This window comes from Rhinolophus sinicus, chromosome 3 (genome assembly GCF_057876585.1).
Source record: "Rhinolophus sinicus isolate RSI-liver-muscle chromosome 3, RSI-T2T, whole genome shotgun sequence".
Classification (NCBI taxonomy): Eukaryota; Metazoa; Chordata; class Mammalia; order Chiroptera; family Rhinolophidae; genus Rhinolophus; species Rhinolophus sinicus.
This window is the reverse complement of record NC_142503.1, coordinates 130,558,332-130,575,858: the sequence shown is the minus strand read 5'-3', so window position 1 is coordinate 130,575,858 and position 17,527 is coordinate 130,558,332. Positions and strand designations below refer to the sequence as shown.

The 17,527-nt window shown below is 39.5% G+C and overlaps 1 protein-coding gene and 1 non-coding gene across 2 annotated transcripts; one reads left to right on the top strand and one right to left on the bottom strand.

The window, feature by feature from the left end:
- Positions 1 to 7,116: 7,116 nt before the first annotated feature.
- On the bottom strand, positions 7,117 to 7,447 carry LOC148758648 (Nuclear RNase P). Its single transcript, XR_016020967.1, has one exon.
- A 118-nt stretch (positions 7,448 to 7,565) lies between these two features.
- On the top strand, positions 7,566 to 16,779 carry PARP2 (poly(ADP-ribose) polymerase 2). The gene is made up of 16 exons (XM_019718451.3): positions 7,566 to 7,724; positions 8,626 to 8,787; positions 9,099 to 9,169; positions 9,762 to 9,812; positions 11,190 to 11,286; positions 11,745 to 11,820; positions 12,431 to 12,533; positions 13,272 to 13,434; positions 13,681 to 13,819; positions 14,660 to 14,723; positions 14,803 to 14,937; positions 15,211 to 15,338; positions 15,494 to 15,593; positions 15,929 to 16,027; positions 16,266 to 16,390; positions 16,509 to 16,779. Exons 1-16 carry the CDS (start codon positions 7,679 to 7,681, stop codon positions 16,666 to 16,668), a joined length of 1,719 nt encoding a protein of 572 aa, XP_019574010.3. The 5' UTR covers positions 7,566 to 7,678; the 3' UTR covers positions 16,669 to 16,779.
- The last annotated feature ends 748 nt before the right edge of the window (positions 16,780 to 17,527 follow it).

Here is a 17,527-nt window from a genome sequence, read left to right as displayed (position 1 = left end):
TAGATCTGTTCAAGTTACAACTTACTTTCAGAGCAATTAATATTCAAGTTAACAGGCTTAGTGGATAAAAGATGGGTGGTTTAAAGGCTTAGGCTTTGAAGTAAAACTTAGCTGTATAAACGAACCTTGTTAAACTAACCCTTTTCTTTCTAATTTCTTTTTCACCATTTACTACCCGTAGCTCAAACCCTTTTGACTTGTCAATTCTTTCCAGATTTACTGTTTCATTGTCTAAAAGGTATAAAAGCTTTTGATAGGGTAGGTAGAAAGGTAGAAATAAGCAGAAAGAGGGGAACTAGCCCCAGTTAGGAGGCCCCTTGCAGCTGCTCCTACTTGAGTTAGATATTCTGCTCTGCAGGATACTGAAAACAAAGGTGGGCACAAACAGCTTGCTCAGCAGGATACTGAGAACAAGACTTTACGGTTTAGCCCTCCCCACCCCCCTTAGCAGGCTTTCCTAAAGAATTATGAGAAGATAGTGGGCTAGTACACGCCCCTTAACCAAGAAGATATGTCATTAGAAAAAGGAGAAATGCCAGAGAGGGAGGGAACACATCCTGCTTATCAGAGTGTACCTCCTGCTTCCCAGAACCATGCATTATAGTTTTGCCCCCTTTTTAATGGCTTCTCAAATAAATCGCGGGAAATTGACGGGTTTATCTTGGTGCAGAATTAACCCCTGATCATTTGCAGAATGTAAAAGCATTTACGAGACTCTACAGAGTATCCAGAGAAAAGATTTATTGAAAGTCAAAAAGGGAGAGAGAGAGTTCTGTTTGGAACTGGCAGAAGTTTTGCCAGGGCAGTCTGAGAAGGAGAGCTGCGGAGACAGAGGGGTAAGAGAGGGATACTGGCAGGAGTTTAGCCGGGGCAGAATCCTATGGGAGACGGCTGCCCTGATGAGAAGGTGTGCTAGGGTTTTATATTTTTCCAGGCAGCAAGTAGGGTGCTTGTCAGCTTGCAGGGGGGCTGCGATGACAATTGTCTTCTCCTGGGAATTATTCTGTTTCCATCTATGATGGGTGTTTGTTAGTGTTCAGGGGATGACCATTGCAATTGGTAACTGTTCTGTTCCCACCTATGACGCATGTAAGGTGTCAGCCTGCAGGTACAGTGCTGAACTAGGGAGTCAGAGCCAAGTGGTTAATGTTTAAGCTCCCTCCTGGCAGCTTGCAAGCTCGCTCCTGTTAACTCTTTACTTGTCGCATGCATCAGGGTTCACACTCACACCCTAGGGTCCACAACCTAGGAAACAACCTTGGGAACAAGAAGGGAGGACAGGACATGTCAGCCAAAAAGGAGGAAGATACTAGAAAGGGAGAGGGGGAGACAATTCTACCCATAGAAATAAAAACCCTCATGCAATGTAAGGAGAGCCTGCTTCCCTCTCTTGGGTCAGCCCACTCCACGTCTCAGAGTGTACTTGAATTTACTAATGAACTTCCTGTTGTTCTATGTTTCATACACTGTCTCTTGATTGAATTATTTCCTTCAAGAAGACAAGAACCATGGAAAAACATTACTCCTGGTAACACTTTCTAGCTGCACAATCTGGAATACATTTCTTAAACTCTCTGAGACTCAATTTGTCTCCTCTGTATCATGGGAATAGTGATACCTATTTCCCTAACATATATATATGAAAGAGTATAGCATAATGACTAGTCCACAGTACAAGCTCAATTCATATTCTCCTTCCTTCCTTGCTCATTCCCCATTCTTATGATTAGAGGAGATGAAAAAGTAAGTAACTGCTTTTAGTTTACTTATGCTAGTCTATTTGTCTACACATCATACAATTCTTTCTGGATACAAGTAAAGAAATGGAAATCAGTTTTTGCTCCTAAACTCCGTGTGGTTATGGACCTACACTTACCCATAATTCCCTACTTTAACATTAGCAAATTTACTTTGCAGATTTTCTCTTCCAATGACAGGTGCCAGTGGATCATTTTGGAATCCCAGAAGGATGAGTAGAGGGCTCTCTGAAATCACTCTGGGAGAACTATTTTAGTAAAGAGCTTTGGAATACCAAAAATAAAACAGAAAAGCAGAGATTCACAGACCCTATGTGTTTTAAGAGTTAAAAAGGAAAAGTTGCCCAAGCTCTAAAATTAATTCCTGGAGAGGGGAATGAAGAAAGGATCTGGGTCCAGGATCCATGGGGTTACACATGTTGAAATTCGCTGACTCTACAATCCTATAATCCTCCTGTATTAAAAACATGGAGCCTTGAGTAGGACATTTTGGGCCATGTTTAGCACTAACCAAGAAGGACCATCTGCCCTCAGAGAACCTTGCTGACCTATGCAGTGATCTACTAGAACAAGATGGCCATTCCAGCACCGTATAGGTCAGCAAGGTTCTCTGATCATGACCTTGAGATACCTGGGATCAATTTTAGGTCCATTTGCTTTAATCACAATCCTTTTTTGCCAAATATTTTGGCTAACTCTTTCCTACTTCTCTGGACCCTTCCCACCTTATCCCATCAGAACCTGTGCTGTTATATCTTCTCTTCCTTCTTACTCCTTCATGGGGGGGGAGGGGCGAAGACAGGAGGGCAGCTCCTGAAATTTGGCTACTATTTTGCTTTCCAAAAACTGAACAAATTCATGATGTCACAGTAATATGAATATTGCTAATAAGTCAATGGAAATGGTATTGTTACCGCAGGCTGAAAGAATAGGGGGAGAAAGGGAAGGAGGAAGTAAGGGAAAACAAAGGAGGGAGGAGATGAGATCATTCTTAAGAAAAGGTGCAGCTACCAGACTGGCCAGGACTCTTTCGGTGGCCCATAGCAGACCCAAGACACCATCTTGCCCCTGAAGGTGAACTTTAGCTAATTGTAATTGATTATAATATTATTAGCATTGCAGGCAGGGAGACTCTCCACCTGCTGTGTCATCGGGACAGTTCTGACAAGGGCCAAATAAGGAAAAAACTCCCTCCTCTGAACTGGAAGGAGTGGTCAGCAAAGACCTACCTGGGAACGCCTATAACACCACCCCTAAGTTTTGAATATTCTGCGCCCTCCTTTCGAAAATAATAAATTCCCAAGCCCCAACCCTATTCGGCGCAGTGGCTATTCTCCCAGCCTGCCCACTCCCACAACTCTGAGAGTGCAGTCCCATCCTCTTTCTCTCAGTAAATTCATCTCTTGCTCAGTTTATTCAGCGCGCCTTTGAATTCTTTCCTGCGGAGTAACCAAGAACCCGTTCTCCGGCAATAGTACCTTGTTTTAATGTGCTTTATAAATTATAAATACTCAAAAATTTTTAATATTTAATTACAATCACAAATTTTAAATATCAGATTTTTCTCTAATGGCTTAAGCTTTAAAATCATACAAATATAATGAAGACAAGGCTAAGAGGTAAACTCACATTTACACTCTACAATAATTATACACAAAAAAGGGCCTCTGCAATAAACCTGACAAACTCAGGGGGCCACATGGAAGGCCTGACAAGCTCAGTGACCAAAAGTAACCACACAGGATGGTCTAATCACAGATTCCTAACTGGGCAAGTTATAGCAGGTAGTCACATCCCAGGCCTTTATCTTCCTTAGCAAAGGCGAGTCTTTACCTTAAGTGAGCTCTGGCCTTTGTTCTTATGCATCTAGGATAACATACCTTTGAAATGTCAGAATAATTTTCTTTCCCTACCCCTCGAAGGCACAACTACAGGCATCAGAGCACAAGACCACCAGAGCATGAGACAACAGAAGGCCACATTATTATCTTGTTCCCTGCATACCATCTCTATGTGCTGTAAATGTTCATTATTAATTATCCTATACCCACTAATATAAAAGAAAAATGTGTTTCTCCATTTTGCCTATTATCCAACCCTAGAAATTTCTCTGCTATACTTTAGTCTGCCTCCTTAATCTACCACCAATGGATTTCATGTACTTTCTTGATGTCTTCTCCTTTGATTTTAATGTATAAAATAAGCTGCAAAACTGTCATTTTCCAAAGCATTTGAGATCTTGCTCCCCAGCATTTGTCATCAGTTTGGCTCAAATAAACTCACGAAAATTCTCTACAGAGTTGGACATTTTTTATGTTGACAAAATACTATTGTATAAATGTATTACCTCTTCTTTTCTCCCTTTCTCTTCGTCCTCCTGTCTCTGTCATTTTTCTCCTGTTCCTGCTATTTTCTTCATTATATTTTATGTATTCTAGGATTTCAGAAATTTTACTAGAAAATATTTCTATACCTTCTTGCAACCCAAATAAAGAAAATAACTCCTATCTATTTATAGATTGCTTCAGCTACTTGAAATTGCATGATCTCATGTATGAACTAAATGATTCTTGTTAGGACATGGGTGCTAATTGCTCAGTCCGATGTGATACAAAGCCAAACAACTGGTCATTAGGAAGAGTTCCTATTTTAAAGGCCTAGTTGTTTAATCTTGGCTTCATAAATCCCTGCTTTTCATAGAATTTGCTTTTTTGAAATATGTAGGCTTTCCCAGAATTTATGTACTTTGTATTTTAGCTTGATTAATGCATTTTCCTGTCATTATGATATGTTGATCTAGACTGCAGATAAAATTGAAATTTAAATAAATCATAAGAATATCACATTATAATCAGTGATGCCACCTAAAATGTTCACTTATTAGGATATGAAGTCTTGGTTTGCGGTTAGCCCTTCCTTTTAGTTATACTTATTTTGACTAATTTATCAATTTATCATTTTTTCCTTAAATTTTTCAATTTGTTATTGCGATTTTAAGCATACAGAAAAGCAGAGAAAGGAATATAATGGATATGTATATGCCTATTACTTAGATTTAACAATTGTCTATATTTTGCCATATTTGTTTATTTTGTATCTGACTATAAAAAACTCATATCTTCAAAATATATTTTCAGTAATTCTCACTCTGACCACCATTAAAAAAATAATTAACTAAAGAGAGGAAAAAAACTGAGCAAAAACTAAAAAATAAATTTTAAAAAATGTGCGTGGGATGGTAATTACTGTCATGAAATTGAAGAATACATTAGCCTAGTGGATAAGAATAAAATTTGGAGTTACTCATACCTGATCCTGCCTCTTAGGAATTGTGTTATGCGCTGAATTGTGTCCCCCACTTATCCCCCACAAAATGCATGTGTTGAAGTTTTGACCCCTAGTACCTCAGAATATAACTGTATTTGGAGGTAGGGCCTTTAAAGAAGTAATTAAAGGACAATAGGTCATATAAGTGGGACCAAATCTATAATACCACTAGTGTCCTTATTAAGAGATTAAGACACACACATGGGGAAAGCCATGCATGGGAAGCTACAGGAAGAAGACAGTCATCTATAATCCAAGGAGAGAGACCTTAGGAAAAAAACAACCCTGCTGACACTTATCTTGGATTTCTAGTCCTCAGGTAAAGGTAAGTGAGAAGGTAATTTTTGCTGTTTGAGCAACCCAGTCAGTGGTACTTACTAATGGCAGCCCTAACAAACTAATACACGTGTGACCTTGAATAAGTTACTTAAATTTTTATAAATCAGTTTCCACAGATGTGAAATGGGGATAATAATACCTACCCTGTAGGGGTGTTGTGATAAATAATATAGTAAGCATCAAATAAATTCTAGCTATTGTCATTATGGTAAATGACCTTATGCATGTAAAGCACTTAGCTCAGTGTCTAGTACACAAAGAAAGCTCTATTAGCTATTTTAAATAAATTTTCCATTTTAGTATGTTTCCTTATCTCCAATTAATGCCTTTTAGACCAGTCTAATTTATTTGTGGCATAATTAAGTCAGATGAAACAGTCTTTGACTTACCACTGAAATGTCAGAATAATTAACCAATCCAATTCAAGCCAATAAACATTTGTTGGGCACTGATATTTTGTCAGATTTATTCCCAAGTACTTAATATGCCTTGATGTTATTATAAATGGTATCTTTTCTAAACTTTTTATTTCTACTTGTTTGAAGTTCTTTTATAAAGATGCAATTTATTCTTATAAGTTATTTTCTGTCGGACTTGCTAAGCTTTCCTATTAAGAAAAAAAGTATCCTGTAGTTTCTTCTGGGGTTTTTTTCATAATCAAGTCTCATGCAAAAAATGAGAATTCTATTTTCTTCTTTCTAAACTTTATATGTCTGATGAACAAGAATTCTTAATTTTAATATAATCAAGTTTATCAATATTTTCTCTTATACTCAGTGACGTTTGTCTTTTAAGAATCCTGTTCCCTACCTCAAGGTCTAAAAGATATTTATGTGTAATTTCTGCCTAAGAATTTGCAAGTTTTATTTTGCATGTTAGTCCTTAATCCAGCTGTCGTTCATACACACACTCATCCATATTGGGACAAAGCACAGTTTCTAGCCTTGGCCTGGAAAGAAAGCATGGCTTGCTGTGGTCACTGGCTGCCTCTTCAGCTCATTTCACACCACACTTCCTGTTGCTCTCCTTGCTCCAGCCACTCCGTGTCTCTCCTCTTCATCTACTGATTCTTCCGACACAGCTCAACGCCTGTCGTTCCTTAGTGATAAGTTCCCCAATTTGCTCTCCCATTAGAACTGCCCTTCGTACATATTATATGCTTCTTCTTATAGCATTTGTTGTTTTACTTTGGGTTGTGTGGTTACTTGGTTAATATCTGTCCCCAGCTAGACTATAAGCTCCATGAAGAAACGAAATATCTCTATTTTGGCTAGACCATTGTATCCCAAGGACCCAACAAGATGTCCAATAAATATTTGTTGATGTAATGAGTATATACATTTATATTTATATAATGAAAGTCACTAATATCAAAATTATCTGGTGTTCTTGTTAAAAATGTCTGTTTTTGATTCAGTCTAGGATGAAGAATCAGAGATCTGCTTAAGTGCGCTCGTTGTCCCGACCCAAACATTTGAGAGCCTTTGACCTAATGTCACCAAGTGTGTCACCTTTCTAAAATTCAGATGATTAGGTTTCTCTGCGAGTTGATACGCATTCTCCTAGTTTGCATCCGGTTTCCCGAAAGGGCTCTGCAGTTTCCTGCCTCTTTTCTTCCCTAGCAAACAACTGTCCCGATGTAATAATACTTGTCCCAGCATTACGGACGTTTTTTTTCCCCCCCTCAAAAGAGGACGGGGGAGAGTAGTCTGAATTGGGTTATGAGGCCCCCGGCGGGGTACCTCACCTCAGCCATTGAACTCACTTCGCTGGCCGTGAGTCTTTTCCAAGCTCCGGCTAAGGAGGCATCCACCGAGCCCCTGCCCGAGGGCGGGATCTACGGCATCTCCTGCCCAGTCTGCCCTCGCGCGGAGCCCCGTTCTCTGGGAACTCACCTCCCCGAAGCTCAGGGAGGGCCCTGCTAGGGCCGCTACTGGCCCTTGTCTCAGACCTTCCCAAGGGACATGGGGTAGAGTGACGCGTAGCACTCAGCTCGTAGCCCCACTGATGAGCTTCCCTCCGCCCTATGCGTAAAACTTGCCTTCTGCAGATTATATAAGGTTCCTGAACCTAAAGACATTTCAAGAGTAGGGTGACTTCCCACAACACATAGCGACATGCAAATGTAGGGTGTGTCTCCCCTGGCCCTTGTGGGCGTCTTCTCGCTAGGACGCACGCGCGTTGCCTTTTCCCGGCTTCTGGCTCTAGATCTGCGAGTCCGGGGAAAGGATCGATTACGTCAACATTCCGGCGTCATGGCCGCTCGGCGTCGGGGGACTAGCAGCAGGCGGATGCGAAGTTGTGAGTTTGTTGTTGGGGAGAGGGGTAGAATGCTGCGGGGCGGGAATTCGGAAAAGAAATGGCGCCCCCTAGCTCCTACCCCTTCCGTCACCCCCTGACCTGCTCCTGGCCACCAAACTAGTTTTTGTGCTAAACTTTTAATATTTCGGCTTTTAGAGCTTTCTGGATTACAGAATTGTGGACCTATAGCAACTAACGTAGTGCCAGCACTATTGTAAATATCTAATGCCATACAATTAGGAGAAATTAATTGTAAGGTGTTATTTGATGTACCACTAAGAAAAGAAAAAACGCTTCCAGGTAAAACATGATTCACTTGCATTGTAAGAGGCATCATGCCCAGGTTCAGAGGTAGTAAAATTCAAGTCTTAGAATCGATGTCTCTACTTTGTGTAATATGTTCATAAATGCATAGGGCCATCCTACAGATTCAATACTGTTGTCATCCGAATTTTACAGTTGGGGGAACTGAGGTACAGAGATGAAATAACCACTGCTGGCTTCTACAGCTAAAAGAGTCAGAGCTAGGCTCTAAGGTCCACACAGACTCCAGAGCACTCTAGTAACCATTATCTCATACCAAAGGTAGTTTAAGGGTAGGTATTTGGACACAAGTAAACAGAAGCCATAAGCAGGCTGTGAGATTCATGCATCGGACTATGAACTCACAAGAGCCCTGTGGCTCCATTTTATTTTTAGTATTTTATTTTATTTGGCTAGAATAGCAATTTAGGAAGCAATTATTCAGACTGTTATCAAGAATTGTTATTATTTCTTTGTAAACTTACAAAACTATCCTAAACCATCTCTTTAAAAAGATGGTGTTTTTTTCAAAGGACTATATTCACTGTGTACTCATTCTTTCTTTTGCATCTTTTTCTACCATTCTTCTTGTCCTTAGCTTCTATAGCAGCAAATGAAACTCAAAGAGTTAATAATGGCAACACAGCTACAGAAGACTCTCCTCCTGCCAAGAAAACTAAAAGATGCCAGAGGCAGGGCGTGAAAAAGGAGGCTGTGACTGGAGAGAAGGTGGATAAAGACAGAACAGAAGATACGAAAGGTCAGCTTCATGTTGTAGGCTAGAGAGGACATGAGGCAGCAAGGAGGTCTCTGGGAGGAGTGAGAGTGGGGGATATCTTGTTCTTTCAACTCTTATCTCTTCCTTTCTTGAAGATATAATAAACTTTCTATCTGTGGGGCATAGCACAGGACTAATCTACTTTCTTGTAAACTTCAGTTTCATGTATTTAAGACAGATTGAGGCCGGGGCAGATCAGGATTGCTTAGGAAGGGCAAAATTAATTATGACAGTTTTCTGTCTAACCACGATTCCCATACAAGTAACCATAGTACAAATCTGTCTTTCCTCAGAGTCTGTGAAGACCTTGCTGTTAAAGGGCAAAGTTCCCGTGGACCCAGAGTGCACCCCCAAGGTGGGGAAGGTAAGAGACTCCTTGGCCCACTGATTTCTCAGAGAGCAGTGTTCTGTTATTGGGATTCCCATCTGGAATATTGCTAGTTTTCATTTTACGAGTCCTCTCCAATATATTACTAGTGATTAATTTTCTCCAAGGCTAAGAGATGGGAGTGGTGAGGTTTGGGGTCAATAATCAGTGATTTTAGCATGGTTAACTTCTGGGGTTGTCATCAACTTTTCACACCTCATTTTCCTTCTCAATTAGAAAATTATATCATTATCAAGGAAGAAATGAGAAACTGTGCCCTAGTATGGCATGAGTTACTGATGAATGGGAAAAAAATTTAAAGAATCCATAAAAAAGGCTCCCTCTGGAGCAGCTTTCCTTTAACTGAATTAGAATCATTTGTTTCTGTAATTCCAAAAGCCAGCGTGTTTTCATTATAGGAATGACATCTTACTTGTGAAAGAACATACTTTTGTATTTCTTTCCCTGAAAGATGGATATTGGTAGTGCTGGAGAATGACACCTAAGGGATAAGAAAATTTAGAGCCTCACGTAGGCTCTCATCAAGGCTGAGACTATATAAATGTCAGATTTTTTCTTTTCTTTCCAGGCCCATGTTTATTGTGAAGGGAATGATGTGTATGATGTCATGCTAAATCAGGTAAGGGGAGGAGCCGTTCTATGTATGGGAATTTCTTCTTATTAACTGATGACAGTGTCCCAGTGCCCAGTTTAATTCTGGAGTCCCTTATAGTAGCCAGTAGGGCTTCATATTCCCAAGTACATGGCCCTAGTGCAGTCTACCTGATGTGGAGTCCTCGATATGAAGCAGATCTCTTTGCAGATTTCTTTTATTGAACCTATGAACAATCTGTTCATACCATTTCACACATTTCCTAAGAGGTTGTTGGGCTTTTTCTTACTGGCTTCGAGAAACTTTATATAATATGGAGAATGGTCTTTCATCTATAATATAAATTGCTTATATGTTTTCCAAATTTGTCATTTGCCTTTTGATTTTCTTTATGGCATACTTTTTGTCCTTACTAAAGTTTAACATTTTTATGCTAAATTGTTCTTTTTTTTTTTTTTTTTTTTTTTAACATTTTTCTATTTGTTTATTTTTGTTGTTTCAAAGAGATAATACATTTGCCTGCTTAATATATTTCCTGAATATCTCTTCATATTTGAACCATCGTATATATAGCTACCTAGCATTCCTTTGTTACTGCTTCTATTATATTGTTCATTTACAATATCATGAGCAAATAAAAAAAATTGAAGGCCCCTTTTTGTCCTAACATCCTATGAGTCTGTAATGTGAGCAGTAGTGGGTAGGAAGGGGCAGCACACTTAACAAGGAAGAAGAGTGCCTGGATAACCAGGACTCAACCTTATAGCACAAGCTGCTGTTCCTTCTCATACACTCCCTGTCCTCTCTGAGTAAGTATTCACAGTATACCTCTTTTAAGATACTAGTCACATTCTATCTGAATGTTTCCAAGTCGGCTCAGGTTAGGTATGGGACAGATGTGGCAGTGGTTTCTCCCTTTCTTCTATCCCCTCCTGACATTGTCCTGTGCTCAATTCATTGTCAAATTGCTGCAGCTGACAAAACACAGCTGTAATTCGAACTATTGAAGAATAAATTATCTAAACAAATAAGCATAATAGTTACAGACCTTTGGGGCATCAAAATTGTTGGGAGCTGGAAAACACATATAGCTTAGGAAGTACTTATGGAGGGAGCTAAGACAGGAAAAAAACAGAAGGAACCAAACAATATAGGACATTTGAGGTTGGGTAGAAAGTTTTAGGAAGCTTCCAGGCTCCAGCTTTAATTCCTAGGAATCTAAAGTTTAATATAGAAACCCCTTCTTAAATTCTTACTCTCACAAGAATCTGGTTTTCTTGCCCCTTGCTAGCCTTTTCCTTACTGCAATTACTGGCACCTCTGATCAAGGAAGAGTCAGTCATTGGTTTATGCAGCCTCTATTTACAAACCTCTTTTTGTTCATATTTGTTTCACTCATCATAGACCAATCTCCAGTTCAACAACAACAAGTACTATCTGATTCAGCTATTAGAAGATGATGCCCAAAGGAACTTCAGTGTTTGGATGAGATGGGGCCGAGGTAATGACTTTTATTACGGATTTTCTGAGTTTGTCACTCAGAATGCCAGAAGCAACTTAGTGAGTGGCCAAAGGATCCTCTGGGTTTAAATTGGTAGAATTGAGGCTTGTAACCTGGGAGGGGCTCCGGAGTCAAATTGTCCTTTTTGAAACTGGGGAATGGGAGACATCCTCATTAGGAAGTTCCCGTTGGAAAAAGTCTGAGCAGCCAGTTCTCAGTCACAGAGAGTGAGAACTCTGTGATTGGTCTGCTAGTGCTGCTCAGCAACTATGGCAGTTAGCAGGTAACTAATCAACAGGATCAGTTCCCTAAGCGCTTTCATCTTCTCCTCCCCTTCTCCCCTCGCCCATTTGTCAGATGCTAAGCAGAGACCTTAGAGAGCTGGCTTGTTACTATTAGAGAACTCTTCTTGCGTTAGGGGACAGGGAACCATCTTATGTGTGGCATTTACTTTGCAGTTGGGAAAATGGGGCAACACAGCTTGGTGTCTTGTTCAGGGGACCTCAGCAAGGCCAAGGAAATCTTTCAGAAGAAGTGAGTGCTAAGAAATGAGTACAAAAAATACCCTTCTTCCTCTTGGATGTATCTTCTTTAAGAATTCTATAATAAGTGTGATTTGGCCTAAATGTTAATGTATTTCCACAATGACATTCTGTGATTAGAACCCCAAACTTCATCCTTAGTTAGTGATTATATCACCTGGAACCTTGAAATTGACTAAAAACAGAAGATTTAATATATTTAGCACATAACCAACAATTTAGGAAATTTGGGAAAAGTGGGATGAGAGTATCCATCTAGAGTTTAAAAAATTATTTTACTATGAAATGAAGAACTTTTTGCAGTCTCTGGGAACATTTCTTTCAGAGAAAGGGATTGGATAGGGATCTTTTGTCTTAAATCTCAATGACTTTTGTGGTGTTTCAGGGCCTTTGGGAAACCCATGTGTCCTTTTTTCCCCATTTTTTGTTACCTTTGTTTCCAGAGCTTTACTGTTTATTCAGGGTCCTAATTTAGAATCCAATTGATGTGTAATAGAGCTCTGTTGTGGGAAATAAAGTTTGGAGATATTCTAAGGAAACAATTGCAAGCCCATCAATAATAGTAGACCCTTATTTTTTTCTCACCACCTTGGACTCGGCAGATTCCTTGACAAAACAAAAAATAATTGGGAGGATCGTGGGAAGTTTGAGAAGGTACCTGGAAAATATGATATCCTACAAATGGACTATACCACCAATACTCAGGTAAACTGACTATGTTTAGGGGAAATACTATTTCTTCTTAACCAAGGTGAAGTACAGCAGAATGGCTTAGATTAGTTACTAGACCACAACAGGCCAGGGTATTTTGAGTCTTGCTGTTTCCCACCTAAGAAAAGATTACAGTTCCCTTAGGGGTAACTTTCACTCATCTTGGTAGCCTTGAAGGGGCTGTAGAATGAGGATAGAATGTGCTTTTCTAGTCGGTTATTTACTAAGGTTCTTAAAAAATCTTAGGTCCCGTTTCCAGAAGTTTAATGTTATGGATCAAGAGAGGAGTAAGAGTCAGATAAAACTACATTTAAAGTTGTCTTCACTTACTGTTATATACCACAGTAAAAAAAAAAAAAAAAAAAAAAATTAACTTTGCCAAACTGAAATGCAACCAGGATGCTGAAAACTGTCCTGGAGAAATCTTAGTTTTTTCAAGATGAGAAGATCTGAGGCATAATAGCTGTTTTTATATACTTAATGACATTGTGTTAGGGAGGCCTGTTAGGCTTATTCTGGGTGTTTAACTGTGAAAAAGCAGAGCAGGACTAGAAGGTGGAAGTCACACTGAATACTCTGACGAGGTGAATACTGGCATGGGCCTGTGTTCAAGCAGAGGCTGATGTTCACCTGCCAGAGATACTGTAGAGTCAGTCCTTGCAGGGAGCTTAAAATAGATCCTTACAGATTTTATGATTTTTTTTTTTTTTTTTTTTTTTTTTTTTGCTATAGAATGAAGAGGAAACAAAGAAAGAGGAATCTCTTAAATCCCCCTTGAAACCAGAGTCACAGCTAGATAGTCGTGTACAGGAGCTGATAAAGTTGATCTGTAATGTCCAGGCCATGGAAGAGATGATGATAGAAATGAAATATGATACCAAGAAAGCCCCACTTGGTAGGACTTCACATTCTATCCTCCATTCTCTTTTTCCTGCTTTCTTTAATGGGATATTTTTTCACCATCATGATTGAAAGCTTTCTGATGTTAATGATGAAGGAGAGATGTGGGGAGGGGTTGTGTGGAGGGAGGAGGGACTATTTTCAAAGTTGAAAGGTGAGAGTCTTTGTTGGGCAGGGACATAAATACAGTTTATAGGATAGGACCTTAGTTGTAGAGTCTCATGTCTGCCTGGGCCTGCAGGGAAGCTGACAGTGGCGCAAATCAAGGCAGGTTACCAGTCTCTTAAGAAGATTGAGGATTGTATTCAGGCTGGCCAGCATGGACGAGCTCTCGTGGAAGCATGCAATGAATTCTACACCAGGATCCCACATGACTTTGGGTAAGGCCTGTGCTATTATTACCCAACCATATCCCTTGTATCACTCCAGCAACTATAATCTATTTAATCTTTCATTTCTAAGGAAATGATCATCTTGAATAGATACAGAGCCAAAATGATTTATAGATAGCCTAATTAATCAGCTTGCAAGTATGGGATGCAGTCTCCTGGCCTGATTACAACCATATTCTCTGACCAAGTGGAAATTACCAACTCAAGAGAGAATGGGTTTATTATCCAACCAACAAGTAAAACACCTTCAGGCATAATACCCTCTATTTCCTATTCTTTAAGGTGACTGTAACCACACCAACACCATTTCTATGAACTCAAATGATACTAGGTATATAAAATATGTTTATCTTGATACATATTGATTCTGTATACATTTATCTAAATACAGTTTATTCTGTATTCTGGTGCTTATTTTATTCTTTCTGTTGCTTTATAGAGTTCTGTGACCTAGAAATAACTTTGAATGGTCTACTGCTTATAGACAGAACTATATCCCAACTATTCCTTATTGATGGTGATAAACCTTATTTAAAAAAAAAAAAGATCCCATGAAAATGAATTTCAACTCTAGTCTCAAATGCCAAATCTATATAGTTTGTTTTATCAAACTATACAGTTTATCAAACTGTATAGTTTGTTTTACCATACTCAGAGTATATACATCATATCTCTATATATTTGGAAGTTAAAATCTCTTTAATCTCTCTCTCAAATGGAAAACCCCAGTTTTTTATACCTTTTTCTAAAGGACCTATCTTTAGTCTGTTATTTTTAGTCATGTGCCACTTATCAGAGACTTACTATGGGTTGTATCTCTGTCCTTAGACTCCGTACCCCTCCATTAATCCGGACAGAAAAAGAACTGTCAGAAAAAGTACAACTACTAGAGGTAAGAGATGTGTAGATTGGAAGTATTAAATCTCTGTCCTGGGTTCCTCCCACACTGATTCTATATCTCATCTTGTCAGGCTTTGGGAGACATCGAAATTGCCATTAAGTTGGTGAAGACAGAGCTGCAAAGCCCAGAACACCCACTGGACCAACACTATAGAAAACTACATTGTGCCTTGAGCCCTTTAGACCATGAAAGTAATGAGTTCAAAGTAAGAAAAATGACCACTTATTTTCATACTTTTAAGACCCACCCCCCACACACACATGTTTTCTGGCTACTTTGATTTAAGAGCAAACTTTCATATGGGGCAGAATTTCTATTTACTAGGAATTTGGGAAGGTAAATCTCTTTCGAACTGCCTTATGAGACCAGTTGGGGGCAGAAAGGTCTGCCAGTGTATATCAGAGGCCCTGAAGTTCTTCAGTTCAGCCTGGTCTTTTATAAAGAGTCCACATCGACCATTTCTCATTCTTTTTCACAGGTGATTTCTCAGTATCTGCAGTCTACACATGCTCCCACACACAGTGACTACACCATGACCTTGCTGGATGTTTTTGAAGTAGAGAAGGAGGATGAGAAAGAAGCCTTCAGAGAGGACCTTCAAAACAGGTCTCAGTTTAGCTTTGGGTTTGATAAGACATTCCCTTACCTGCAGTGCAGTTATGGAATTTACAGAGAAGGAAGGCTTTGTTGGCTTTTTTATGCTTATGGCTTATGTTTGCAGGAGAGCAACAGAGAATACAATAATAATGGCTTTTCCTTAGGATGCTGCTATGGCACGGTTCCAGGCTGAGTAACTGGGTGGGAATCCTGAGCCATGGGCTTCGAATTGCCCCTTCTGAGGCTCCCATCACAGGTTACATGGTGAGTAGAAATTGAACCCTGGAAGGAGGCACAGGGCAAAGGATACAATCATTTTCTCAGTCCTTCCCCTCCCCCCTTGTTTTCTAGATTAGAATTAGGTGGTACCCTTCCAAGCTCACTTTTTATTATATTCTTCTTTATTTAAATTCTTAAATATATCCATCCTTTCCCCAAAAAAGCAGAGATTGACCAGTGCTTCTAGCTTCTCTAGAACATAATTGTGAGGGGAAATGGAACAGGGTCTCTGCTGTGTTTAGGAACACAGGGTCAGTGGTACAAACCGCCCTTCTAACACAATAGGTTAAGCAGCTGACCTTGGTGTGTATATATTTCAGTTTGGAAAAGGAATCTACTTTGCTGACATGTCTTCCAAGAGTGCCAATTACTGCTTTGCTTCTCGTCTAAAGGATACTGGACTACTGCTCTTATCAGAGGTAAGGCAGGAACACGTGATCCCTAGTTTATTATTAGTTCCTATTCCAAAGAAAAGTTTGACCACGGAACCAAGAGGTTCACCTGGGATAATTTGAGAGGGGAGCCAAATACAACTTCTGTTGCATTGAATTCCTCTACTGGAATATGGGAAGAAAGTACTGGTGGGATTTTCTGTTGGCTTTAGAGCCATCCAATTCTCAGTAGGATGTGGGTGTTCAAAGATCGTTTGCTTTGCAGGTAGCTCTAGGTCAGTGTAATGAGCTACTAGAGGCCAATCCAGAGGCAGAAGGATTACTTCAGGGAAAACACAGCACCAAGGGGCTGGGCAAGATGGCTCCCAATCCTGCAAGCTTCATCACCCTGTAAGTACTCAGAGTCTTGATGGCCAGTAAACTCCTTTTGGCCAGATAAGACTCTACTTTCTCTATTCCAACTTCTGAACCAGAGGTAGTGGTTGACACACTTTCCTCTATTTGGCAGGAATGGGAGTACAGTGCCCTTAGGACCAGCACATGACACAGGAATTCAGAATCCGGAGGGTTACACCCTCAACTACAATGAATTTGTTGTCTATAATCCCAACCAGGTCCGTATGCGATACCTTCTAAAGGTTCGATTTAATTTCCTGCAACTGTGGTAATGTTGATATTAAACAAACCAGAGAAGATAAATAAATGATCTTTAAGAAAATAGTCAATGTAGTACTTTTGAATTTTCTTGCATTTTATGTAATAAAAATAGTACAAATCTACTACTGGCTTCTTTGGGCTTTACTTCTGCAAGCACATATTTCTTCTGATGTTAGTGTATCTTCATTTCCATTACAGAAAGTATAATTGCTCTGTGTCTCTCACTGCTAGCTGCAGGTTACTCAGGATCTTGGGGCTTTTTTGTTTGTTTATTTGTTTTGTTATTAAAGTAGAGTTGACATACATACAACATTATATGAGTTTCAGATGTACAACATAGTTATTCAACATTTATATATGTTACGAAGTAATCACTGTAATAAATCTAAGAACCATCTGTCACTGTACAAAGTTACTGTGATACTATTGACTATTCCCTATGTTGTACATTACATCCTGTGGAATCCTGTTCTTTAACAGCAGAATAGTCTCTGTGCATTGAGGAATACTAATTGAGGCTAATGCTTTTTTCCATTTAATTCAATTTTTCTACAAACTGGAACTGGTTTGTTATTACAGGAAGAGAAGAGGCAGCAAAGGCTGAATTGGTCCCTTATTTCCAATCTTGCCTTTTCCCCCTGTTTACCAACTGCAGGCCAGGTCTCCCACCACTTAGCATCTTAGGACTCAGCAGATGTCCAAAATTGGGAAAGCACTTGGATGACTATTGCTAAGTCTAAATACATCTTGGAAATGAAAGGAGAGAAGTAGAATGAGTTTTGATATATCTTGCTCCATCTAAGAAGTACCAAAGTCCAGGATCCAAAGACCTTCTGATTATTTGTAAAGACTGCAACCAAAGATACACAC

What these genes read in the sequence shown, in the direction of transcription:
- PARP2 (XM_019718451.3), top strand. Translation starts at nt 7,679, where the DNA reads ATGGCCGCTCGGCGTCGGGGGACTAGCAGCAGGCGGATGCGAAGTT. An exon ending in CAGAACAGAAGATACGAAAG is followed by an intron (nt 8,788 to 9,098) that starts GTCAGCTTCATG and finishes GTCTTTCCTCAG; the next exon opens with AGTCTGTGAAGACCTTGCTG. An exon ending in AAGGAAATCTTTCAGAAGAA is followed by an intron (nt 11,821 to 12,430) that starts GTGAGTGCTAAG and finishes TGGACTCGGCAG; the next exon opens with ATTCCTTGACAAAACAAAAA.